Here is a 24,045-nt window from a genome sequence, read left to right on the forward strand (position 1 = left end):
AGGTTATCTGTAGTGCAGATAACTCGGCTCGTTTCACAATCGTGATTCGTGGATTTATTGGATAGAAATCTAGTGAATTTCAACCACGATTCGCTGTCTGAATTTTGGATACTTATAGGGACGTTTTTGTTAACATTACTTATATATCCAAATGAAATCCGAATTTTATAACTTATTTTCGTCGAATCGCCTTCGACACAACCGGCCTTAGCCGTCTACTGCTGTGGCAGATTCGCAATCATCTTTTCGCTTTTTTTCATAATACTTATGCTTATAAACTTAGTTTTCGCTATACTTCGTCTGCAGTTTGTGTAAGTAAATAGCGAATCGAATCACGTGTACCGAGACGTCGGTTCAAGTGTCCAGGCGTTGACCGTCATGTTAGCTGCAACTTAAAATCGCGTTGATTAGTATTTTTTGACTGTTTAACTTTTACATGAAGCTTCTTCTTCTCATCAGTTTTGTATGAAATACCCGAAGCTCGAAGCGTGATAGTCTAGTTAACATGGTTGGAATTTTAAATGACTCGGACAGCGAGGACGAGCTGCCGCCCGGATGGGAGGAGCGGGCCAGTCTTGATGGAAATGTATATTATGTGAAGTAAGTAAATTTTTCATTTAAAATGGTTCTATTTATGCTAATTACTTATTTTACAAATCACTCAAAATGTATATTTTTGTATAGCCACTTTACAAAATGCACTCAGTGGACCCATCCTCAAACTGGTAGGAAGAAGATCGTCGAAGGGGAATTACCTGCTGGATGGGAAAGATGTGTTTCCAGTGAAGGCCAGGTTTTGTTTGTGGATCATACTAATCGCACAACTACTTATACTGATCCACGATTAGCATTCGCCACTGAGTACAGAGAGTCTTCCCAGCCAGTGCGGCAACGCTTTGATGGTACCAGCACTGCTTTGTCAGTGCTCTATGGAAGAGATTTGAGAAACAAAGTTGCTCTGGTTACTGGGGCCAATACAGGAATAGGTAAGTTATGCGTTAAACAATTCTATGAAGAACCATTTGGCATTAACATCTTAAAATTTTGTATAGGTTTTGAAGCTGCAAGGTCTTTAGCTTTACATGGATGCACAGTTGTATTTGCTTGTCGTGATCTAGAAAAAGCTAAAGCAGCTGTAAAGAAAGTACAACAAGAAAGAGAAAATGTAACTTGTGATATTTTACACTTGGACTTGTGTTCACTGCACAGTGTTCAAGCTGCTGCTGCCAAATTTAAACAAAAATATAGGTAATTTGAAAAATTTTGTTTTACTATAATAAAATTGTATTAATAATTATTAATATATAATCTCATTTTATTGTAGAACACTTAATATTCTTATATTAAATGCTGGAGTGTTTGCAGTTCCTTATACTTTAACTCAAGATGGTTATGAAATGCAATTTCAAGTAAATCATTTATCTCAGTTCTATCTCACATTACTTTTGGAGCATCCATTAAGAAGTTGTCAAAGTTCTAGAGTAGTTATTTTGTCTAGTGAATCACACAGGTAAAGCAATATTCTAAAAAGTACTCTTAGAGTTATGTGACATGAAGCTCATTTACAAAACCATATTTCTTTTCAGATTTTCATTAATCTCCTCAGTTGAAGATCTTCACCCATTAACTTTATCTCCTCCTGCCTACAAATATTGGGCTATGGGAGCATATAATGATTCAAAACTGTGCAACATCTTATTTGCTCAAGAGCTGGCAAGAAGGTGGCCTTCTGTAAGTGTATTCAGCTGTCATCCTGGCAATATGGTTTCATCTGGATTGCCACGCCATTATTGGGTCTATAGATTACTTTTTGCAATTGTTAGACCATTCACAAAGTCCTTGGTAAGATCATTTTTTACTGATCATTTTAGCTTTCTATTCGCTGTACCAATATTTATTGATAATTTATTTGTTTTATCAGCAACAAGCAGCTAGTACTCCAGTGTTTTGTGCTACTGCTGCAGAATTAGAAGGTGCCACTGGTATTTACTTTAACAATTGCTTCCGATGTGAGGTATCTAATGTTGCATTGGATGCACAATTAGCATCTCGTTTGTGGGAAGTTAGTCAAGAAATGATTCTTAATGTTGTAAAAAGGGACAAGTTGTGGTACGATTTAGCTTTAACGTGATAAAAAAAGTTAACGCTGATTGTAAATATTAACATATGCACAAGACTGATGTTTTTTGGAACATGGAGTATAATTGTAAATTATGTATCATATATTTAATAATTTATTGGTGATTTTAAAGCTGTGTTATAAATAGTTTGGTTAAGATTTGATTTTGAGTATGTTTTATGATGTAATTATTTACAAATTTGCTAGAAGTTTACAATGTCTTTTAAAAACTATAGTCACGAAACTTCATGCTTCAACTATAGTTGTTAAATTATTTTTTATCATTCAAACCAATATGGATAAACCAGATAAATAATCAAATTTCCATGTATTATGTGAAATAATCCAAGGTGTTTAAATCAAGAACTATGAATTGTATTATACTCTTATTATATCTAGAATAATAATTATTTACAACTTACATTTGTAGAGTACATTTGTTTTTTGTTTGTCACTGATCAACAATATTTATACTGTAAAAAATTTAACTAGTATAATATTCTTTCAAATAATCTGCCTTTGGCTTAAGGATGGCCTTGTCCTTAAGACTTATAACCCATCCTGGTTCAAGTCCATAAAAGATTTGACGAGGGTCTTTGCGAGCGTTCAACATGTCATAATCAGGATCATCCTCTATTTTGGGTAACTCATAACCATACTTCTGCGCCAAAGCCAATCGTTCCTCACTTATTTTCTCTGGGTCCGCTAAATACCCTCTAGTTTCTGCGCTAGAGTAATACTCCAAACAATCTGCTGGAGGTAGCATTCGACGTGGAATTGGTTCACCTGTAAAGTGAAATATACATTGATTATGTTTTGTTTAACACTTTTATACAATCATTAGAATACCTCTTTTGAAATGTCTTTCTGGATCGACAGCAGCATAAACACTATTCATGTCATAAAAAGCTGTCCTTATAACTCCTCCATTTCTTTCAATTGCTGCTATCACTGGTTCTGAAGTCCATTGAACTTCAATGTTAATTTTTGTTTTGAATAGATCAGCACCCTGATAGACATTGAAATTTGGTTTGTAAATTTATGACAATTATCAAACATTTTGGAGCTTCAAAGAAATTCAATTACCTCATCTGTTAAATGAATACCGTAATGTTTCCAATCAGGTTTAACAGGTATAATTCCGGTATTGACTAAAGTTGTCAGATCTATGGGTTTACTGGTATCTATTCTATTTGTGTCAATTAATAATTGAAGTTGTTCCAAAGACATAGGTGGATACTGTCGTCTTAAACTTTAAAAAAGATTTTTTTTTATTATAATAGATTATATCAGTATAATAGTACTCAAATATGTTTTTCAAAGAAAGCTTATTCTGCTAGAACTTACTGATGACCTTTGTAGTATGGTTCAAAACCAAAACGCAGATAGAATGGAGTATTTCCAGTTTCATATCCAGTCCTCATAAAGTTCTGTCGCTGTCCTGAACCTTTGTTACCAAAACCGTGCTTGTCTCCTCCGTGCTGTCCTCTACCTCGTTTTTTCTAAGCGAATGAATCACATTGTTCACTTGGATACTCAGATTTAGTTAAAATGAAACATTGCGTAAATGAAAAAATCTTACCTTGTGTCTGGAGCCAGGATTTGGCCTAAGGTTACCCAAGCAAACTCTGGGCAATACTCTGAGCATTGTCAGAGCCAACTCCCGACCAACTAGACCGGATTGAGCCATCGTGATTTGTTACACAATCAACAAACTGTCATAAATAACAAAACAGTCCTATTCAAGGGATAAGAAATTAATAAACTGGTGTTCAACCGGTAGGAATAAAAACCATGCTGCACCAGCTAAGACTGAGTCGACACTGCTCCGAAATTAGTCGCGGATACGTTGAAATCCACTTGTCGCAAGCTTACCAATAACAACTTTTTTCCACTAACAAACATGACTCATAACACCCTAGATTCGCGTATTTTCACCTACGCGAGACCATCTATAGATCCTAGCCCTCTCTTCTCTCCTGTTGAAGCACCAGCGTAGACCCAGCAGCCCGCACACTCACTGCACAGTCTGAATTTAATATGGTGAAATATGTCCTCCGTACCGTAACCGTAACCTCAAATAAGTAACGGAAACGCAGTACAGAGAGGTGTGGGCACACCTTTCGAGAGTGAGGGAGAGAGAAAGAGAGAAAAAAAGGTGAAGGGCAGCAGGCCAGGGCCCAGAAGCCAAGGAGCAGAGTTTGGTGCACGTAGTTCACGCACGCATTCGCCCGGAAATCCTGGTACCTGACACTGACGAACTATCGCCGTTGGCTAAATGCACAAGAAATGGCATCTGCAACCTTTGACACAAGCCTGTTGAACAATGATTTTCAAGCCAAAAAGAAAGACAAATCACTCGAGAACGAGGACAATTTGTGGTGAGTGCGAAAAGTTGTTAGCTTTTCCGAGGACGTTTCATACACCACGGGTGTCACGGCGACACTTCCTGCATTCCAATGAATGGGCATTTGCATATTCACGTTTATCTTTGTATTCTTCAGGTCTAGCATCTTAGCGCAGGTGCAGAACAGCAGCAACAACAAATTACCATCAAACAAAAACGTTCTTGTTTTGGGTGAGTATAGGAGGACTTATACTGAGTTATGCATGGGATGGTGGTAGCTTTGTTATTGATCTTTTTCTTTCTTTACAGGCGACAATGAAAGTGGAAAGACTACGCTTATTGCCAAACTGCAGGGTGTGGAAGACCCAAAGAAAGGATCTGGCCTAGAATATGCTTATATCGATGTTCGAGATGATTACAGAGATGGTTGATATCAAAACATACTTTTATTTAATAGTAGTCTGTAATTATATTTATTGTTATTGAAATTTTTGTAGATCAAACAAGATTATCGGTATGGGTGCTAGATGGAGATCCAGGTCACGCAAATCTTCTGAAATTTGCTCTGAATGCAAAAAGATTTCCAAATACTCTTGTGATGCTAGTAGCAGCCATGACTACGCCTTGGGCATTATTGGATCAGTTACAATTTTGGTCCAGGGTTCTAGGAGACCATATTGACAAGCTTGCCTCAGACAATGATGATTTCAAACAAACTTGGCAAGACTGTCGGCAACAAAGTAAGCTCATTTACTCTGATCAAGTTTGGATTGCAGTCAATACTTGGAAGTATTTTCTAACTCAATTTTTTCACGTTACAGTTAAGAAAAAGTGGCAAGATTATACTGAACCTGGTGATGACCTTGATCCAGGAAGTCCTCTGAGGAGAACCAGTCGTAATTTAGATGATGAATCTGTTGATAATTTACCTTTACCAGATGGAGTATTAACAACTAATTTAGGACTAGATATAGTTGTTGTAATTACAAAGACAGATTATATGTCTACTTTAGAGAAGGAACATGATTACAGGTATGTTTTATAATATTAGTAACAATCTTTCAGTTGAAACAAATGTATCCATTTACAACTTAAATTTGTAGGGATGAGCATTTTGACTTTATGCAACAATGGATAAGACGATTTTGTCTTCAGTATGGTGCAGGTCTTTTTTATACATCAGTAAAGGAGGATAAGAATTGCGATCTTCTGTATAAATATTTAACACATAGGATCTACTCATTGCCTTTTAGAACACCTGCTTTAGTTGTGGAAAAGGATGCAGTCCTGATGTAAGTATATCTGCCATAAAGTTCTAAAATCTCTATTTTCTTAGTATTTTAAATTATTCGTTCACAACTTTGTCTGACTATAGTCCAGCAGGTTGGGATAATATGAAGAAAATTAGCATCCTTCATGAAAACTTGCAATCGATGAAGCCTGACGATTATTATCGGGATGTAATTGTCAAACCACCCTCAAACAGAAAGGTATTTTTATCGTTATTGAATTTCCGCGTATCTTCAAATAAACTGTGCTATGCCTATTTATAACTGTCTTCAATATGGATTACTGTATATCCACATAGTGTTAGCAGAAAATGTATATTAAAATTTTTGAAATTTTAATTGTTTAGAGTGTTCAGCGTCAAGTTGAAGTTCAAACCGAGGACGAGCAAGCTTTCTTGACAAGGCAACAGGAACATCTCATGGGCAATAAAGAGTCCCGTTCGCCTACGACGAGGAATCAGGCAAGCACGGGCCCAATCGTGCAGGTCTATTCCATTTTGATTTTAGCATGCTTTCAGTGTCATTGGTGCTTAACATTCAGTCAAATAATACAAAAAACAGATGACATCACTAATTTTTACTACATCTCGATTAACAACAACTTTAAGACGTGATCGTGGTTGTTCGTACGTCAATTCATATTTCATTTTCATAATGGATTAGCTTTTCTCAATGGGACCTCATTGTCGTAACAAGATGTGACATAATATTCATGCTAATTCTCAAAAGATTCATAAACTGATGCTTGGTTAGGATAATTTTTCAGATTCTCTGCTGGATTGTTGTTTTTCGAGAGAAATCAACTACTTACTCAAAGTATAACACATGAATGTTTCTGCAGAAATAATTTTAATTCAGTTTCTTGAACTACTTCAAAGTGCAAAACTGTCCTATTCTTGAATTCTAAAATTGCAGAAGTTGTTACTAAATTTAGATGCATTTGAAATCCTCAGTAATACGATATGATTGCATGAAACAACCCTCTCTTTTCCAGTGTAAAATTTGAAGTCCAAAGTTTTTATTTACATATATTATTTTTAATGTGCTGTCTATAACTATGGCATGTTGCTACAATAAACACATCAAAATATTAAAATAATTTGAAAAGTTGATTAAACAGGGTAATTAATATATACTGCAATCATTTACTCAAAATAAAATGTTAAATAAAGCTTTGCATAATGAAATAAGTATTACACACTGTTGAAGTAAATGTAGATTGGTGGTAGCTTTCATTCGTAAAGTCTTGTATTGTCCATTTTTACCCCGTTTTAACAATGTAGGTAACTTTCTTACAAACATCTCTCAAAAGCTATCATATCAACTAAAAGGGAGATTCTGCAATTTTATTTATTTATGTTTTTAAATATTTTGTTGTTACTGCAAGCACTTTGATAAGTACTATCTAAAAGATATGAAAATAATTACATTCATGGAGCATTTACAAATAATCCAAGCATGAAAAACTTCATTGCTGCGATAAAAGTGTGTGCATCTGATTGTTCATTGTTAAGCTTGACTCCCTGACACAATTGGTGAAATTGTGATTAAATGCATCCAGTAAAAACGATTGTGAGTATTAAAAAAGAACAATTATTGGGGCTGGTAACGAACCCTTGAAAGCATGTTACAAATTCATCACATGGATCGATCTGACATTTGCTATATATTGCATTTATGACTGTTACCAAGCACGCATTGAAAGATTTAAACGTAGGTTGCGTCGCCAAATAAGAAGTTGGATCCAAAAGGTACCGGTGCAACTCCCTCGGGAGAAGGTGTGTTGGCGAATTTCTTCAACTCGTTGCTGCACAAAAAGACCGGTGGTTCGCCGGGTGGCCCGGGTTCACCAGGCAGCGTTGGAGTCAGTCCCATAAAAACAGGTAACGTTGAATTCCATCCGCTTACGTTTTATTGCTATAGCTAACGGCTTACCAATAAAATTAATTTTTTTTTAATTTCGTGCAGACCCTGCAGTTGTTGATAAGATCGCGATGCGAAATGACGCTGCGGCGGAACTGGATCGCATAACGAAAACAAAAAAGATCCCATCCACGGATCAGGACAACTTGACTGAATCTTGAAAGCTAGACGAGTGATCGCTGCATGTTCTAGTAAACAAAAACAGGAAAACTGTCAATCTTGTACGGTTGTTGCGTCATTGTCTCTAACAGTCAAGTCACAATGTCGTAAACGAAGCATGTCATATACTGTCGGGAAAAACTCCGAAAAGCGTTTTCGGCTTTATAATTTATTGATGATTAAAGTCTGGCTATCGGCGAGACCGATATACGACAGCGCTAAACGCAGTACTGTACTTACAAAACTCATATACGTCAATTTGTTCAGTTTTGCTTTTCCTTGACATACTTCGAGACTTGCTTGACAATAATCATTCCTTAATTTGCGCCTAAAATATAGGGACGTGAAGCAAGTTAAACAGTGCCAGAGAAATTATGGGGCCATCACGGCTTTACTAGTAAATTCTTGCAGAAATGCTCGACGAGTGATATGTTTTATATTTCATTCAATCGAAAATACTTGTATTTAAAAAAAGCTTTGAATTTCGTACTAAAGGGATGCCACAAAGTAATTTTGTTTTGTTTAATTTTTTTTTCTCTGAGTGATAGCAAAATTCCTTGTTGATACAAGGAAGTATTATGTTTGCACAAGTAATTGTAATCAAGTTGCTGTAAGGACTTGGTTTGTACATTGAATTTGATGTAATTTTTTTATGCATTGCTAGTATAAATTGAACAAAATTGTCAAGTATCAAGAAAACTACTATCAAGATGACTGAAAGTAAAAAGATCCAAATTAATAGTATGGTGTAGTAAATATTTTTCATCGCAATACTTAGATCAATGCATGTTGTTAAATTAGCATGGTTCAAGTGCGTGGGATATAAATTTAAGATTCGTTACATATTTCATTGCGAATTTCTGTTGAATTTTTGAACATTTGATTCGCAATAATTCAATGCGAAATTTTGAGTACTAAAACTGAGTAAATTGATTAAATGTTAGAATTTTTCTTGATAATTGAAGTTGTTTTTAATACTGCTTATAAAGCTGAAATTATACAATATTTATGCTACCTTAGATTGGTTATTTGAAATTGTATTTATATCTATGCAATTGAAAAATATGTAACTTGATATATGATTTGTTGCAATAGATACTATGCGAAAAAGTCATTAATAAAAGGATACATTTTTAACATAATTTATAACTTTATTGAATACCTTGAACCTTCCACTTTAGTATAATTATTTTGAAATATTATGCTAACACAAAATATAACTTGTTGATCGTGAAAGTTGAAAGGAAAACACGTTTTTTGCACGAGCTTATCCATCACAATCATGGTTAATGTATCAAATAAAATTTCCGTAATCCAAAATATTTTGAATTGAATGTCTTGTTCACAAAATTATCACTTTTTGCATTGATTAATTAATTTCTGAAAAAAATTTCGTTTTATACAATACATGTAATACATATTTTTCTGCATACATGTGCATTCAATAAATGAATCTCGATTGCTTAAGTACTCCGAACAGTACATAAAATTATTTACAATTTGCAAATTCGATTGAATATACTGCAATTCAAGCTTTAGTTACAGTTAGAGCCACTTAATTGTTTATTTCAAATATCGCTATTTGAAATATACTTTCATGATAGTAAATATTTTGTTAGAAATATTAATTGCTAAAATAGCGCTTAAAAACAATTCATACAGGATTCTTTATATATTTTCAAGACGTCACTTTTCTCAACCCGCATCTTTTTGACAATACCCTAACTCTTTGATATTCAAAAACTGTCATGCAATATTATGATGTTAAATTTATGAAAAATATGGCGTACAGAAATTGTGTGTTTTGATCATTGATACAAAGTAACTGAATTTTTTTCACAGCCATATATTTATTACATTTATTAATTATTATGTAATGAAGGACAAAAAATGCCCACTTGAGTTAATGAACATTTTTCTGAAAATCAAAGAGTTAACCATTTCTCCTTGGTTTATTATGACTATTAATGATCCTTAAATCCTATCTACTTATATAGATATTTTTTATTGAAGGAAATGAATATTTTTCATTATTAAATGGGAGAAAAAAATAATTTCCACGTATTCAATACATATTTGTCTTATCATTGTGCATTACAAAAATTACTTTTGTAATCGATCTGAATAAATATCAGGCCCTATTTATTATGTTATAAATGTAAAGGCTTAATCACCTATGAAATGTATACACTATACATGATTCATGCATATCAAAGTTTGCTTGCAGATACAAAAAATTATCAACTCAACGGCAAAAACAATTGATAATTTGTACTTTGCAACGATTTTTTTTTCTTCGTTCACATTTACAACGAAACAACAGTGTTCAACAACACTCGTATACCCAAATGTTTTCCTTTTTCTTTTGTAAATTCGGTAAAAAAAAAGGCAATAGAAAACGGCAAAGTCTAAAAATAAAAGTCTTCGAACAAACAATACCTTATAACAAAAAAAAGCTCGAATCAACAAGTCTGATAAAAGGAAGAAATCGTTCGTCAATCGCTTACATTGCAACAACAACATTTTGGCTTAACATCTTCTCGCTTAATATCTCGCAGACTTCTACAGCGGATACAGTCTCAGAAGCTCTCTCTTTTGTTTCTCTGTCGTGCTTAGCATTACATTGGGTTTTCCCGTGCAGACGCACACTTATATACGCGCAGTGAAGGAGGCAGCATTCCCGCGGCGGGCAGAACTCTCGTTGCGGAAAGCGCCGAGGGGCCATGCGTAATCTCAGCAGTCTTGGTTCAGTAGAGTAGAATGCGTTTGTCTACGGCTTTGCGGCATATCGGGCACTCGGACATTCGGTCGCCGCACATTTGGCACGTTCCGTGGCCACAGAGGAAGATCATGTTTTTCAGGCGATCCAGGCATACCGGACACATTGTCTAGAATAGAAGGAAAGAGGTCGAGTTAGCTAAGGAAGAAAGAGATAAGAATGAGTGCGCGGCGCGTCTCGTTAAATAAGAATGGAACGCTGGGCCCGAACAGAGCAGCTCTCGAGGTCTCAATTATCTCCAAATTAGAATTTTCAGACATCCAGAAAAATCAGAAGCGAGAAATATTCCCTCTCTCGGACAGCAATCCGAGAAAGAAAGAGAGAGAGAGAGAGAGAGAGAGAGAGAGAGAGAGAGAGAGAGAGAGAGAGAGAGAGAGAGAGAGAGAGAGAGAGAGATGGAGTACAGAGGAAGAAGCTCTGCGCGAAATAACGGAAGCGTACAGCGCCATCAGCGATTTCGCTTCGTCTTAGCCGCGAGAGCAATCAAGAGCCCGAGAGCGAAAGAGCTCGCGGTGTGATTCAGCTTGGCCCCAATCCGCTCTTAGTGGAAAGGGCGAGGGACAGATAGAGAGACGGTCGAAGGTGCTTTCCGATGACGATCGTATACGTACTTGCTCTTTGATGTCTTGCAATTGCTGCTGCAGTTTCTGGATGTCGCTGTGGGAGGTGTCGCGGCTGCCGTTGTTCATGAGCGTGCCCTCGGGCTGCTGTTGCGCCGGCTGCTGCTGCGGCTGCGGCTGTTGGCTGGGGTTGTTGCTCGTCGCCGAGGTCGAGCTTGCCTGCTGCTGGTTGGACTGGACCTCGCGAGGGGATAGCAACTGGGCGGGCGTCGTGTTGTTAGCGGTCAATTTCTCGTCCTCTGGGTCCTGGCTACCTTTGAGCTCGGCTAAAGCTGCTGCTGCGTGCGATAATTGCTTTTTAGTCGACTGGTTTGTCATGTGTAATTGATCGCTTCAATTTCAGCAGCTCTGTAATGGAATAATTCAGTCGAATACGAAGCGAAATCCTTACCTGCGGTGGCGTTGCATCCCTTGACGTAGGTAACGTCTCCGGCGCCGCCGCAGCACATCGTCAGGGGCAGCATGTGTAGGATTTGGGCTCGGCATTGGACGCACTTCTTCATGAGGGAGGCGCAGCTATCGCAGGCGCACATGTGGCCGCAGGGACGGAACAGCACCGAGGCCTTGCGGTCCGAGCACACCACGCACTCCTCGATCTGCAATTACAATCAGTGGGATTACAGGGATGCTTATACATATGACAAGAGGGCACTTCTTAGTACAGGCCTGACCGACATATCTCGGTCTCTGCATATCGCTTTGGAGCAGAAAACTTTTGTCAAATAAATCCCCTAAAAACTTGAGCTCGTTAATCTAAAAAATTGCGTTGTTCCAACTTTGCGGGCGGCAGTGGAACAGCGCGAAATTATCTGCGCTCGCGTCCCGCCGACTCGACATTTCTCATTTGAATGTTTGTTTCGAAATTTATTCACCTGAGATTACTCGCATGAATGCAGCCGCGCGCTGCGGAATAAACCATTTGCATTTAAAATTCCGCGTCTACTTGCTGCGTTTTCCGAGTCAAACATTTTCCCCTTAAAAAAAAAGCCGGCAGCAGCCGCGAAAGCTCCTCTTCCCAAATTAAACTTTCTAATAAGGCAATTTCGGCACCGGCCGTAAAGCGAAGCGAAGAGGACATAAGGTATACAACAAAAGGGACAGCAATATATGCACGTACCTTGGTGCGGTTGACGACGCTCTCCCTGCAGATGAGGCACTTCTTAACGCGAGGAGCGCAGGCGTTGCAGCAGGTGACGTGACCGCAGGGTCCGAAGAGGACCTCGCGTTTCGCATCCGAGCACACGAGGCACTCGTCGATGCCCGTCGTCGGGGCTGAGCTCTCGATGTTGTGGCTGCGGGAAAACGCAATGCATCAGTCTCTCTGTGTGTGTGCGCGCACGTGTGAAACGGCTCTGGCCGACTGAATTGTTCATTCGACACTCCGCACCCCCCGCGTGCGGTTCGCGATTCCGCTACTTTTGTTTTTTGCTCACCCCGGCTCCGACCGCATTACTTTTTCCAACGGGAATTTTCGAGTTCTCTCTGCTCTCTTTCGTTTTATGCCCGACTGGAAAGCGAGGACGCATTATTTATGCAGCTTTTTTCGAAAGTTGTCGCGCGTGAAAAATCGTCCTTCATTTTTAACCGCGGAATTGCCCCGATTTCAGCGCGAGGAAAGCCCGAGAAAAATAGCGCGCGCTTTGGACGATTAAACCCCGAGCCGTGAAGTCGGATCGTTACGTATAAGAGAGCCGACGAGAGAGGGAGGAAAAAATGCAGGAAAGTCGCGCGAGAATCTCTACTCACTCCTTATTCTTGTGGCACGTAGTGAGGGTCTTGCAGAGGTTGGGATCAGGACACAGATCGAGCGGCGTCTGTCCCTTCTTGTTCTTGAGCTCGAGGTCGGCGCCGTGAGCCGCGAGGAAGCAGGCGATGAACGAGCTGCTCTTCTTGTCCTGACCCTGGGCCCCCAGACCCATGAGTAATCTGCCTACGTCCTGGACGTCCTGCAGTTGACGCAACTGGGACAGGGTGTGATGACGCAGGGCCTCGTGCAGCGGAGTGTCGCCGTCCTTGTCGGCGACGTTCAGGTTCGCGCCCTCCCGGACCAGCAGCTAAGAGAGAGAGAGATAGAGATTTTGTTTTTCATTCGTCGGAGTGATGGATTTGATTTGTATTGCAGGCGGGCTTTTATTGATTTTTTGGAGCGGCCGCGACTGCCTTTTGAATTTACGACTTTCGAGCCGTCATTAATCGTACACTCGCGTTCGCCCGGACACGTTCTTTTGTGTTTGTGCTTTCGCGAAATTGAACGTGGTATTGAATTTATTTTTCTCGGGATTCTCTGAAATTCGCGAAATTATTAATTATACTTTACGCGTAACAAAATGTACCGTGCGCATAGCGTTTGTGCGAGAGCGCGAAGTTAATTTGAAAATAATCGAATGGAAATTCAATGCGAGAGTACGGCGCGCGATCAAACGAAATTCCGCCGGCAATAGTAAAATACGGAATTTTCGGATATTATCGGATCGACCTCGCGCCCGCGCATATTTCCCGCGTATTATTTTAGTGTAATATAAAATATGCGATCGAATAAATCGATGCATCGCAGCGTATAGCTCAATCGAATTACTTCATATCGACTTGTATCATCGCGATTTTTGCGATATTTACGCTGCGCTCGTTGTTTTATCACACGTGCACGCGTTGCAAAGCCAATGAACCCCAATAATAAGATCGTCATCAGCGCGACAATAATAACGCGAGGGCTCATAATACGCTCAATTAATCAACCGATAAAAACTCGGTGCACCAATCTCGCAGGAAAACGATAAAACCTCCGCGTCATTACAGCAGCAGATAACAATTCTGAAAAAAACAAATTTATCACACAATCATCGTCCTCTTACCCTGACGATCTGCGTGTGTTGCCGTTCAACGGCAAGATGCAGTGCAGTCTGCAGATTGACGTTCTGCAGGTCGAGATCGGCTTTGCCAGCTCGAGCCAGTTGTTCGGCCACCTCCACGTGGTTGTTGAGGGCGGCCAGGTGCAACGCAGTGTATCCGTCGTCCTTCTTCTCGTCGACGATCCAAGGACGCGGCAGCTTCGACAGCAAGACTCGCATAGCGCTGCAACAGAGAAGGATCCCGTCACTCGTATTACAGAAGCACCATCGGGCCGTCATCCGCCGAATATTACTAATACAAGCGTGCGAGAAAACGAGCGGGGGTCGGTCGACGCAGCGGAGGCCCAGATGTGGCGCGCACGTGTTCGGGGCCCGTCGAGCATGTGCTCGACCTGGAATTTCCAGAGCCTCGGGCTCTCTCACTCTTTCTCTCTCTCTCTCTCTCTCTCTCGCGAATGTATTATGCGTGTGTACGAAGAAAAAAATTATTCTTTTCTTACACACTCGCGCATTTATTTGTAAAGAAAAACACGGACTAGACGGTAGGGGGCCTGTGATTCTCTTGGCCGCGCTCCATCGCTTCAGCAAGCGAGAGACGGAGAGAGAGAGAGAGAGAGAGAGAGAGAGAGAGAGAGAGAGAGAGAGAGAGAAGCCTGTGTATTTTCGCGCTCTCGTATGCGTGACGCTATTTCCGGCCCGATTATCGGCACTCCTTCCCGCGCAGCGTAGCGGCTACTCGCAGTCGGCAGAGTGGCGTCGACAGGCTCGCGACTCGCGCCGGATTTCGCATCATCGCCTAAGTTTCACACATGCGAGGTAAGCTGTATACGAATCTTTTTCCTTCCTACATAGCGCATATAGTTGTCGGCTTTCCTCTGTCTATATCAGCGCGCGCACGGGATGACCCGGTTATATGGGACGTGCGCGCGTGCGAGAGTTATGTAAATATTTTGCCGGCGGGAATTCGATTTATACACGCGCGCGCGACGAGATTTTTTGCGCCGAGAATGTGGGTTGACTGGTTGCCGACTGTGTGTGTGTGTGCCTGTGTGTATTTATGAGAACAGCGCGAGATGCAACGGGCGTAGAATCGGCAGATTATTTATTTAGAATACATAGTTTTTATTTAAAAATGTATACACAATAGAGAATTCACGACGCCCGCGAACAATGCGAAAACATCGCTAAAATGATCCCCGCTATATAAATAAACCAAACGCAATGAACTCATACGCAGTGTAAAATTAACCGCAGTTTTAGTGGACGAAAACTTCCGAACGTCAACGTCTATTTATAACTGCCGGTCGAGTCGCAATCTTATACACGATCGAAATAATGAAAATAAAAAAACAACAGCAGCAACGTGCATTGTAGCGCATCGTAATTATAGCATCGATGACTGGCAAGGGGCGATAAACCGAAATTCTCATGTCCCTTATATTCTCTCCCGCCAGGCAGTAGACACATCTGCATCGGGGAGCGAGAGACGATTTCACCACCGGAAGCGTCTGAGACGCACGTGTGTGCCAGTGCATCTCGCGGTGCAGCAGTCGGCACAGTTTTTCTTTCTCGCCTATTCGAGAGGAAACCGAGAAAACTACTTATATACTCGCTCGCCCCTCTCCCAATGCATAGTATATGTATAATACGGGGGAGGAAAGGCAAGAAGCTTTTATTATTGTATTTTCCTAGAGTCGAGTAATTAAACTCACGCGGGAAAAAGCTCGCTGCAAAGCTGAGCGAGGAGGAAAAAACGAGGCTTCTAATTACGGAGCGTTCGCTCGCTCGCTCGCGTCGCGGGGAAAAACGCAGCGGGAAGTTTTAGTATAGGTGTACCTCCCGGTCGGGATTTTAAAGCGAGCCGGGAGGTGTTTTCTCTCATCTCTCTCTCTCTCTCTCTCTCTCTCTCTCTCTCTCTCTCTCTCTCTCTCTCTCTCTCTCTCTCTCTCTCTCTCTCTCTCTCGGACGACGGTAAAAAATAAAGCTGTGCGGTCGTTATACCTACTCGTCGTTCGCTGCCGCTGGGACAACAGCTGTTCGGAATATTTGTGAAAATTTAAATAGAATAATGTTATACAGTATGCTGCAGCCGAAAGAAGTTCCGCGCTATGATTAATCCCGACTTTGTCCGAAATAAAAAGACAGTGTATGCGACGTTTCTGGAGTGCAATGTAAACAGCGAGATGAATCGGAAGTTGAGAGTAAAATAATAAAATTAAAGACTCTAAAAATAAAACGACACATGCCCGAAGCGTTAACCAACTTCGAAGCCGTTTCACAGCAGCGCGCGCGGTATATAGCGCTGCATTTCCGCTTCGTTATATGCAAATCTCGCAAGATGACTCCGCGAGGGCGAGTCGATCAGTGTAAAATAGAAAACGCGCGGCCGCCGCGAGTATCAACATAAAACTGAAATATGCGAATCGATTACACAAGGACCGCTTCAAACTTCATTTCGGCCGCCATAATTCCGCCGGCGAATTCTCCGATCGTCACATATCTCAGCCGGCTTTTTAAGATACATATATATGTATGCGCGTATATGAGCGAACGCACGCGCGACCTAAAAATAGTCCGGGATATTGGAGTCGTAAAGCACGTATCCGGAGAGGGGAGGGGAATGAAAAAATGTTAGCGCCTCCCCCGAGCTGTATTTTCACAAAGTGGAATAAATCCTCGGTGTCGGATTTTAATAACGGAATGAGAAGGGAAAAAACGCCGCGAGTGAGACTAAAAGGGTGATGCGCTAGTCGCGAGGAAAATTCGGACGCGACGTGTGTTTGGAGCTCAACGTCTGTCTCTCGCGGGTAATGGTGTAGTTTGAAGAAAAATGGAGCTGTTCCGCGACGCTACTAACACAGCGTATAAATAGACTAGTGTACTCTCTGCAGAGAGACGGAGGCCGCGTTACGTGTGAACGAGCAGAGACTAGAGTCTGATCCAGCATGCTGTAGGACAATTGAGCCGTTTTGTCGAGCTCTCTCGACTCGAGTTATCCTCGCAAATTGACTTACGATCGTGTACACGAGAGCCATTACTCAGTTCCTTTCCATCTCCGTAAATCCTCTCGACGTTTCAAAAAATCGCTCTTTCTCTTATCGAACTCGGCGATGCAGGTTTGTTTACCGGCGCTTCGAAAAATAACAAAACGCGCAACGTCCATCGGGATGATTCAGACCGGTATAGAATCGTGTTCGCCGAAAGCTCGATCGCGGGTAAATTCGAGCCGCGCGTTCTCCAAGCGTTGCATAGCGCGCGCGCAGTGCTCTCGGCGCTGTAAGCTTAGAAGAAAGGAATATTCTCGGTAGCAGCGCAGAGATCGCAGATGCGGAGATAGCGAGTATAGCAGCGGCCGCCAGGAATAGTGGCGGAGCCGTGGGACGCTCGGCATATCGGCGGGCTATTTTCGGATAAAGACAAATTTGGCGCGAGACGCCTCTACGAGGGAGAGCAGCAGCGGCAGTGGCAGCTAGCGCAGTAGTCTCTCTCTCTCTCCGCGGTGGCGAGTCTCCCGCTTGGTTCTCTCACTCTCCTCCTCCTTCTTCTTCTTCCTCTTGTTCTTAGTCAAGTGTAAGCTTACATGCGGCAGTAGGAGAGAGAGAGAGAGAGAGAGAGAGAGAGAGAGAGAGAAAGAGAGAGAGAGAGAGTCGAGCCGCCGTGCACGCACCCCTGGTGGAGCGAGCGAGAGAGAGAGCGGCCATTTTTAGAGGGCTCACAAGCGGCGCGACCTCGTAAGTAAGTAGCCTGTAGCTGCCGGCATCGGCATTCAGTTCGAGGCGATCGTCCGAGGAGGATGAGGCCTCTCATCGCTCTCTATCCCTCATTCGATCTTCTGCTCCCGATCTCGCCGGTCGTCCCTTTACCGCAACTTGCACCAGCAGCTCTACCGATCTTCAGTGAGTTACATCGGTGATCGCACGCGATACTCAAGAGGAGAAGAGAAAAGGAAGAAGAAGAAAAAGAAGTCGATCGAGCCGAGCGTCTGTTCCGTGCTTCCTTACTTCCCATAGTGCACGTGACGTATGGAATGTAAAGAAGTATGGAGCCGCGCTCTGGCTTTTCAACGCTGCCAGATACTCATCGTCATAATCGAATCTCACTCTCTCTCTCTCTCTCTCGCTCTCTCTCTGTCTCTCTCTCTCTCTCTCTCGATCTCCGAGGAGGAATTTCCATCTTGTTTGACTATCCTATGGGTAACTATATGTACATACATCCGTGTGCGTGCGCGATTGTATAACTTACCTCGAGGCAATCGCTAGAGAGAGAGAGAGAGAGAGAGAGAGAGAGAGAGAGAGAGAGAGAGAGAGAGAGAGAGTCTTGGGCCAAAGAGGCACGAGAGACATGCAGTACACGCCGCTGCAGCCGCCGCGAGTCAAAAATAGGACGGTCTGCAGCAGCGCTCACGGAATTCCAGATATAGGTTCTCCGGTTACAAGGGCTATTTCCGCTCTCTCTCTCTCTCTCTCTCTCCCTCCCTATATACCGGCCTTGCTCACGACCCACCGAGATCCATACGTGTATCGCGCGCGCGATTTTTTGCCGAGAAAACACACACAAACGCGGCCGTTAATTGCCCTTTCTTTGATAAAAAAAAGAGCGTCGGCTCGATAAATCCATCCAGACGGAGAGAGAGAGAGAGAGAGAGAGAGAGAGAGAGAGAGAGACTCGTCGTCCCCTTCGTATATTCGCTCGCGATCCACTCGGCAGTTTTCTCACGTAAGCGAAACGTCAGCTTTTCTCCGCGACGCTTATCACTCTCCGCAAATTCTGTCCTCTCCCCAGCATCTCTCTCTAATCGATCTCGCTCGCTGCACGCACGATTTTCTCCCTTTCTCTCTCCATCTCCATCTCCCTGTGTACTTTTCTCGATCTGTTACAGATATAGAATACGCACGCGGCCCGGCGCGAGGTGCTTTAAAGGACAGATGGAAACCCGAGTAGTTGCTGGCGGCGCGGAGAGAAGCAGAGGAGGAGGACGTCGGAGAGAGAAAGAGCGAATATAGCTCGGCAGAGGCCAAAGAAGGCGAAAAGGAAAGAAAAAGGTGTCGAGTGCATTTCTCGTCATTTCTCGGGCATTTGTTCGCGGGAGCAGGGAAGAGTCTCGGGCATGCCGCGAATGACTGAGCGACGGCTATATACACACACACAGATAGGCAGACAGACAGACAGGGAAGCGTCGCGACTCAACTTTTAAGGAAATAAGACAAAGGTCCGACAGAGCGAGAGAAAGTTCATTCGGCAGGAGGATCACGCGCCGGACCAACTTCTTCTCGCGCGCAGCCGTCGACGGGGCTAATCAGAAAAATCCACACTCTCGCGGACGGGCTTCTTCTTCTACTTCTTCTTATTGAATCGACGCGGCCGGGATAGGAGGCGGAGATACTGCGCTCGGAATATCGCAGCCGTTATGCTATATACATCGAAGCTCCTTCCTTCCTCTTCTCGAGTCTGTTTATACCGCGGCTGCATACACGCCCGCGCACGAGCAGAGCTTCTTCTCGGGCGGAATTTTTGCTCGATTGTGCATCAGTGAAAGCTCTCTACTACGCAACAATATATTTCGTCGGAGTTTTCGTCTCTCGACGCGCTCAAATATTTGTACGGCGTTTGACGAAGCGCCGCAGCGTTTACGTAACCGCGAAGCTCTTAATCCGCCGGTATTATGGCCGTGCAGGTATTTTCCGTGATCCGTGCGCAAGCTACGCGCGCCGGCGGATTCGAAAAGCTTTTGATGCGCATTCGGAATTTCGGGGATAAAATAGGGAGTTGGTATAGCAGCTAGCTAGTGTTGTGTATTTTACTACGTAATGCATATAGGTGAGGGAGGGGTGAGAGTTGACGCTGACTGAAATAAAGCGCCGGGGCGCAATTATAAGGTTTAATAATAACTGGAGTTCGTTAAATTTAAGTTTACGAGCCGTTATTTTGACGCACCGCGCTCGCGGACGGAATCGCATTTTTATTGGAGCACGCAATTACGCCGGCCATGCAGTCGAATATTAACTATGAAGTGAATAAAAACGCTACGAGAGCGATTAAAGCTCCTGCTCAGTCTAGTTCGCTCCAAAATCCTCCTTTTCCACTCTCTTTCTCCGGCGAAAGGCCTTTAAAAATACTCAAAGTGAACGCGCTGGGGAAACGAAAAGGAACAGAGAGGGCGGGAGCGGAATAAAGCTCGAGGACTTTAAAAACACGGTTCCCCATAAATCACTAACTTAATTCATCGCGCTCTCGGCAACGGCGGCGTACTTTTCTTTGTCACGAGCTCTCTCCGGCTCGTTTTCAAAAGCACCGGCCTCGTTCATCACGGCTGGAAAAAAGCTCGCGGAACTACACGGGAAAAAATCGTCGTGCTCTCCTGCAATCAGAGAATTATTCCGAATGGCGAGCGCACGAAATTCAGCTTATCCGCGGCCGGTTAACCCTAATTCAAACCGAAACAGCGGAGTATAGAGTCGAAACAAAAAAAAAATTAAATTTCACCTCTCGACACACGGGCGCACGCGGCTCTTATAAATACAATTGCGCCCCGTGCAGCGCTGTCTCTCTAACGGAGCAAAACGTGCTCTCTGCAGCTGCAGGTTTAATTAACGCTCGGCAAATTTCGCGGCATGCACGCGCTTTTGTCTGCCTGCCTCCCCTCGAAAATTCGATCTCTCTCTTTTTGCACTGTGTACGGCGTGCGTTAATTCGAGCGACGCGGATAAGAAGAAGAAGCGGCAGCAGCAGCCGCCGCCTCGCTCTCTGCGCAGCAACGACGACGACGACGACGACGACACACAATTGCGGGCTGCAGGATTACGTGACGCGCGCGCGCGCACACACACACAGACTCGCGCAAGCTCGCTGGACAGTAAGAAGCTTTTGGCTCCAAGCCATCTAATAGTCGTAGTCCTGGCGCGCGAGCGGTGGCGTGGCTGCAGCAGCAGCGGCGTCGGTCGATTCAACGCCGGCGGTGCGGCGCCCGCGCGTACGCGCCCCGCGACGGCGGGCCTGGGGATCTCTGCAGAGAGAACGCGAGAGAGGGCTGCACACATTTCGGATTCGGCGCTCGATCGGGGAGTGGCGCCTACAATACCTCTGCACACTCACCCACACACACTCACCTATCTGTACCCGCACCTTCGAGGAGCAGTGAGGAAGAAGCTCGATCTTCGTGGGTGGGTGGGCGAGGAGCTTTCGAGATGATCTTTGATTTGACGCGGGAGATTTTTATTTTTTTCGAGAAGATTGATGACTTTGTTAGAGCGGAGAATATGATAAAAGTTTTACGGAATGAGAGAGAAGCTCGCGCAGCCGAGTCGTTCGTCTTGCGCCCAGCAGCGCGATAATTCTCTCGTCCGAAAGCTATAATACTTTCTCAAGGCGGAGCTTTCGATTATTGTCGAGGTTCCAAGCGCCGCGAACCCGCCGAGACGCGATACAATAGATTTAAACTTTTTACTCTCTTTCTCTCTCTCTCTCTCTCTCTCTCTCTCTCTCTCTCTTCCCGCCTTTGAATTATCAATTGTTATGGAAATGCAACCGCGCGTCGCCGCTGCTGCAGCACGCGGATATATTTTATATAACGCTCTTTAAATCTAACGGAATGGTAGACGTGGAAGAATGTGCCTCCGGCAGCTAAATTCGCCAGGGCCGCTGCGGGTACAACCACGTATATGCACGTCTGGGAGAGGAAGAAAATACCCGGAGAATCTTTCATAAGCAATATAAATGGATGCGATATGCAAAGGTGCAGTGGTCCGCCGCAGCGCAGTGAAAATTCGCTCTATAAGCGGATATACGGAGAGATCTGCGAATTCGGGGACTTATTCGCAGGGCGCACGTATATGACCTCGGGGAGGATGTAAAACCACTCGTTGTCACAGCGTTACAGCTCTCTCGGCGATTTTAGAAGTGGACTCTAAAAGCTGCAGCCGACGAGCGAAAAATAAAGCTTTTTTCGGCACACAGGTCGAAAAATGCCTCGACACACTGTCCGAAAATTGGATCCGAATCGCCCTCGAATTCCACTGAAAAAAGAGAGAGCATGCCGCGTTTCGAATTTCCCGCCTCTCGTCGAGAGGTCGTCTGACCGCAATCCTTTCGAATTAATGCAATAGCCGCTGGCTGTGGCAAAAAATCCCGATAACTCGCGGCCGCTTCAATAATCACGGCAATCCGAGTGAATTAATATTTAACCAATAATCAAAGCAAAAAGAATCCGCCACCACAACGCCTCCGCACAATGCGCGAGTCGCGCGATGTCGAAAGCTGCAGCAGCACGCTTATTATTAAAGAGACCGTGCGCGATATATCTCTCACTCGTGCACATCCCCGTGCAGTATTTCGCGCCATTGAGCGGCAATTCACTCTTGCTGGTTCGTTGATTTTAATGTGTCGCCCTCCACCCCCGGCCCGCCGCGACAAAGGCTGCGCGCACGCTGCTGCGTGGCCCTTGCTGTATACCAGAGAGATACACACGCGCGCATCAATGATGACGCAGTGCGTGCGCGAAATCAATTAAATCAATTAGCGGTCCATCGAGTCGCGATAGCTACACACTGGTAAGTACCCCACTACTACACCGCGACGATTCGGAAAAGCCCTGCACGTTACGCGCTTTTTTCGCCCTCGTCGCGTTTTTTTTTTCACGGCGTGTACCTACTCTGGAAATCGGCTTTTGTTCCGTAACTGTCGAGAGCGTATTGTTCTTGATGACGGGGGCTGCTGCGCGCGTCATTTTTTTCGGAACTACACGCGCGCAGCGGAAACTCTAATTTATTTTGCTTTTATGCAGCCGTTGTCGTCGCGATTGAATTTTATCCAAAAAATAGCGGCCGGAGGATGGATTAAAAGCGTTTTTTTCCACATACACGTTCTCGCTCTCTTGCGAACACACCCCATTATGCGCGAGACTTTGTTTGTTCGCGAGAACGTCGATGGTCGGCAGCGCGCGGGGAATAAAAAAAGAGTCGCACACGGGCGCATCGGGGATTTACCGGGGCAATTTTAAAAAGAAAATGGGAAAAGTAATGGGACAGCGGTAAATAGATTCCCATCTCCCTCTCGCTCTCCTCTACTCTGTACTCCCGAAGCTAAACTAAAGCCGGATGGTATTGCTAATGCGGTCCTTCGTCCAGCTGGAACGAAATTGCATCGGCTCTCGTCGAAGCTATCTACGCGTACCCGGAATCTTCCCTTATACGCCGCACAGAGCAGCTCTCGATGCGGGGTAATGCATTCTTTCGGAAAACCCTCTCCGAGCCATTAACGCGCGGGCGTTAATTTCGGCAAATGTTTATACGAGCTCCCGCAGCAGCTGCCGTCCTCTCTCTCTCTCTCTCTCTCTCTCTCTCTCGCTCTCTCTGTGTATTAAATTATCTCGAGAGAGAGAGAGAGAGAGAGAGAGAGAGAGAGAGAGAGAGAGACGGGGGAGAATCAAGCTAGCTCCTAGGAATTTCCGCGCGCGCGCAAGTTTTAAGTATAAAAGTTGAGCGAGCTCGCGAGAGAGATATTGCTAAACACTTCGAAATTCCGTTGCTACGTGCTCGCGGCCCTCTCTCTCGCGCGGCAAAATTTAATACCCGTCCGCCGGTGTTCTCTCGTTCGCTCCCTCTCTCTTTCTCTCTAAATTCAGGCTAAAAAAGCGGAGCTGTTATCTCCGCTGCAGCACACTTTTGTCAGCGAGGATATTTTCAAATTCTGCGCGAGAAAATAAGGCGCGCGCGCTCATTACGCGACAGGCTGTATAAGTTTATTAGCCGAGCCGGAGGGAAGAGAGCCAGAGGGAGAAAAGTGAAATTACGCGTGTTAATGGTCGCGGCCGTAATAGTGGCCGCGTCGACAATAGGCCGCTATACTGCCGCCGCGGCAACGGCGACAGTCCGCAAATGAATATGCATAAAAGAGTGTGCGGAAAGTGAATTGGCCGCTTGACTTTGGGTCTCTCCGACGCGTACACACCCACAGCGCACCGCG

At 43.8% G+C, this 24,045-nt stretch overlaps 4 protein-coding genes and 1 non-coding gene across 9 annotated transcripts in view; 3 read left to right on the forward strand and 2 right to left on the reverse strand.

Annotated features, from left to right (window-relative positions):
- Positions 1-68: 68 nt before the first annotated feature.
- On the forward strand, positions 69-2,540 carry LOC100122539 (WW domain-containing oxidoreductase). 2 transcript variants are annotated; one of them, XM_001606096.6, is made up of 7 exons: positions 173-311; positions 460-600; positions 685-986; positions 1,053-1,248; positions 1,325-1,510; positions 1,587-1,842; positions 1,922-2,540. In XM_001606096.6, the coding sequence occupies exons 2-7, from the start codon at positions 506-508 to the stop codon at positions 2,129-2,131; spliced, it is 1,245 nt and encodes a 414-aa protein (XP_001606146.2). In that variant the 5' UTR covers positions 173-311; positions 460-505; the 3' UTR covers positions 2,132-2,540. The 2 variants fall into 2 exon arrangements, with proteins under 2 accessions (XP_031778551.1, XP_001606146.2); XM_031922691.2 differs by having other exon boundaries at positions 69-600.
- On the reverse strand, positions 2,279-3,970 carry LOC100122526 (39S ribosomal protein L15, mitochondrial). The gene is made up of 5 exons (XM_001606084.6): positions 3,702-3,970; positions 3,467-3,621; positions 3,206-3,371; positions 2,969-3,128; positions 2,279-2,905 (listed from the first exon to the last, which is right to left on the reverse strand). The coding sequence occupies exons 1-5, from the start codon at positions 3,807-3,809 to the stop codon at positions 2,604-2,606; spliced, it is 891 nt and encodes a 296-aa protein (XP_001606134.1). The 5' UTR covers positions 3,810-3,970; the 3' UTR covers positions 2,279-2,603.
- LOC100122511 (dynein light intermediate chain) lies at positions 3,957-8,979 on the forward strand. Of its 3 annotated transcripts, none has more exons than XM_001606067.6 (10): positions 3,957-4,500; positions 4,624-4,697; positions 4,776-4,892; positions 4,964-5,206; positions 5,288-5,498; positions 5,570-5,758; positions 5,842-5,956; positions 6,103-6,240; positions 7,473-7,638; positions 7,724-8,348. In XM_001606067.6, exons 1-10 carry the CDS (start codon positions 4,409-4,411, stop codon positions 7,837-7,839), a joined length of 1,461 nt encoding a protein of 486 aa, XP_001606117.1. In that variant the 5' UTR covers positions 3,957-4,408; the 3' UTR covers positions 7,840-8,348. The 3 variants fall into 3 exon arrangements, with proteins under 3 accessions (XP_001606117.1, XP_008212553.1, XP_008212554.1); XM_008214331.4 differs by having other exon boundaries at positions 4,035-4,500; positions 6,103-6,216; positions 7,724-8,979; XM_008214332.4 differs by having other exon boundaries at positions 4,035-4,500; positions 6,103-6,216; positions 7,491-7,638; positions 7,724-8,378.
- The window catches only part of LOC100122502 (E3 ubiquitin-protein ligase MIB1), a 48,292-nt gene continuing 33,214 nt past the window's right edge, over positions 8,968-24,045 (reverse strand). The window contains exons 10-15 of one of the 2 annotated variants that reach the window (XM_008214333.4): positions 14,089-14,308; positions 12,983-13,290; positions 12,354-12,528; positions 11,628-11,832; positions 11,228-11,514; positions 8,968-10,725 (exon numbers count right to left, since the gene is read on the reverse strand). In XM_008214333.4, coding sequence (XP_008212555.1) covers positions 10,585-10,725; positions 11,228-11,514; positions 11,628-11,832; positions 12,354-12,528; positions 12,983-13,290; positions 14,089-14,308 — 1,336 coding nt within the window. In that variant the 3' untranslated portion in view covers positions 8,968-10,584. The remainder of the gene's footprint in view (positions 10,726-11,227; positions 11,515-11,627; positions 11,833-12,353; positions 12,529-12,982; positions 13,291-14,088; positions 14,309-24,045) is intronic. The other variant, XM_003424028.5, reaches the window with a different exon arrangement.
- On the forward strand, positions 18,060-18,140 carry Mir1 (microRNA mir-1). Its single transcript, NR_039036.1, has one exon. It is a non-coding gene; the product is annotated as a microRNA mir-1 (primary transcript).

The sequence above is a fragment of the Nasonia vitripennis genome, chromosome 2, assembly GCF_009193385.2.
Source record: "Nasonia vitripennis strain AsymCx chromosome 2, Nvit_psr_1.1, whole genome shotgun sequence".
NCBI classification, from domain to species: Eukaryota; Metazoa; Arthropoda; class Insecta; order Hymenoptera; family Pteromalidae; genus Nasonia; species Nasonia vitripennis.

Coding starts and splice junctions, on each gene's coding strand:
- LOC100122539 (XM_031922691.2), top strand. CDS start 506: ATGGTTGGAATTTTAAATGACTCGGACAGCGAGGACGAGCTGCCGCCC. Junction 987..1,052: donor TGGGGCCAATACAGGAATAG/GTAAGTTATGCG, acceptor AATTTTGTATAG/GTTTTGAAGCTGCAAGGTCT. Junction 1,511..1,586: donor TTGTCTAGTGAATCACACAG/GTAAAGCAATAT, acceptor ATTTCTTTTCAG/ATTTTCATTAATCTCCTCAG.
- LOC100122526 (XM_001606084.6), bottom strand. CDS start 3,809: ATGGCTCAATCCGGTCTAGTTGGTCGGGAGTTGGCTCTGACAATGCTC. Junction 3,622..3,701: donor ATCCTGGCTCCAGACACAAG/GTAAGATTTTTT, acceptor TCATTCGCTTAG/AAAAAACGAGGTAGAGGACA. Junction 3,372..3,466: donor CCATACTACAAAGGTCATCA/GTAAGTTCTAGC, acceptor TCTTTTTTAAAG/TTTAAGACGACAGTATCCAC.
- LOC100122511 (XM_001606067.6), top strand. CDS start 4,409: ATGGCATCTGCAACCTTTGACACAAGCCTGTTGAACAATGATTTTCAA. Junction 5,207..5,287: donor GCAAGACTGTCGGCAACAAA/GTAAGCTCATTT, acceptor TTCACGTTACAG/TTAAGAAAAAGTGGCAAGAT. Junction 7,639..7,723: donor AGTCAGTCCCATAAAAACAG/GTAACGTTGAAT, acceptor AATTTCGTGCAG/ACCCTGCAGTTGTTGATAAG.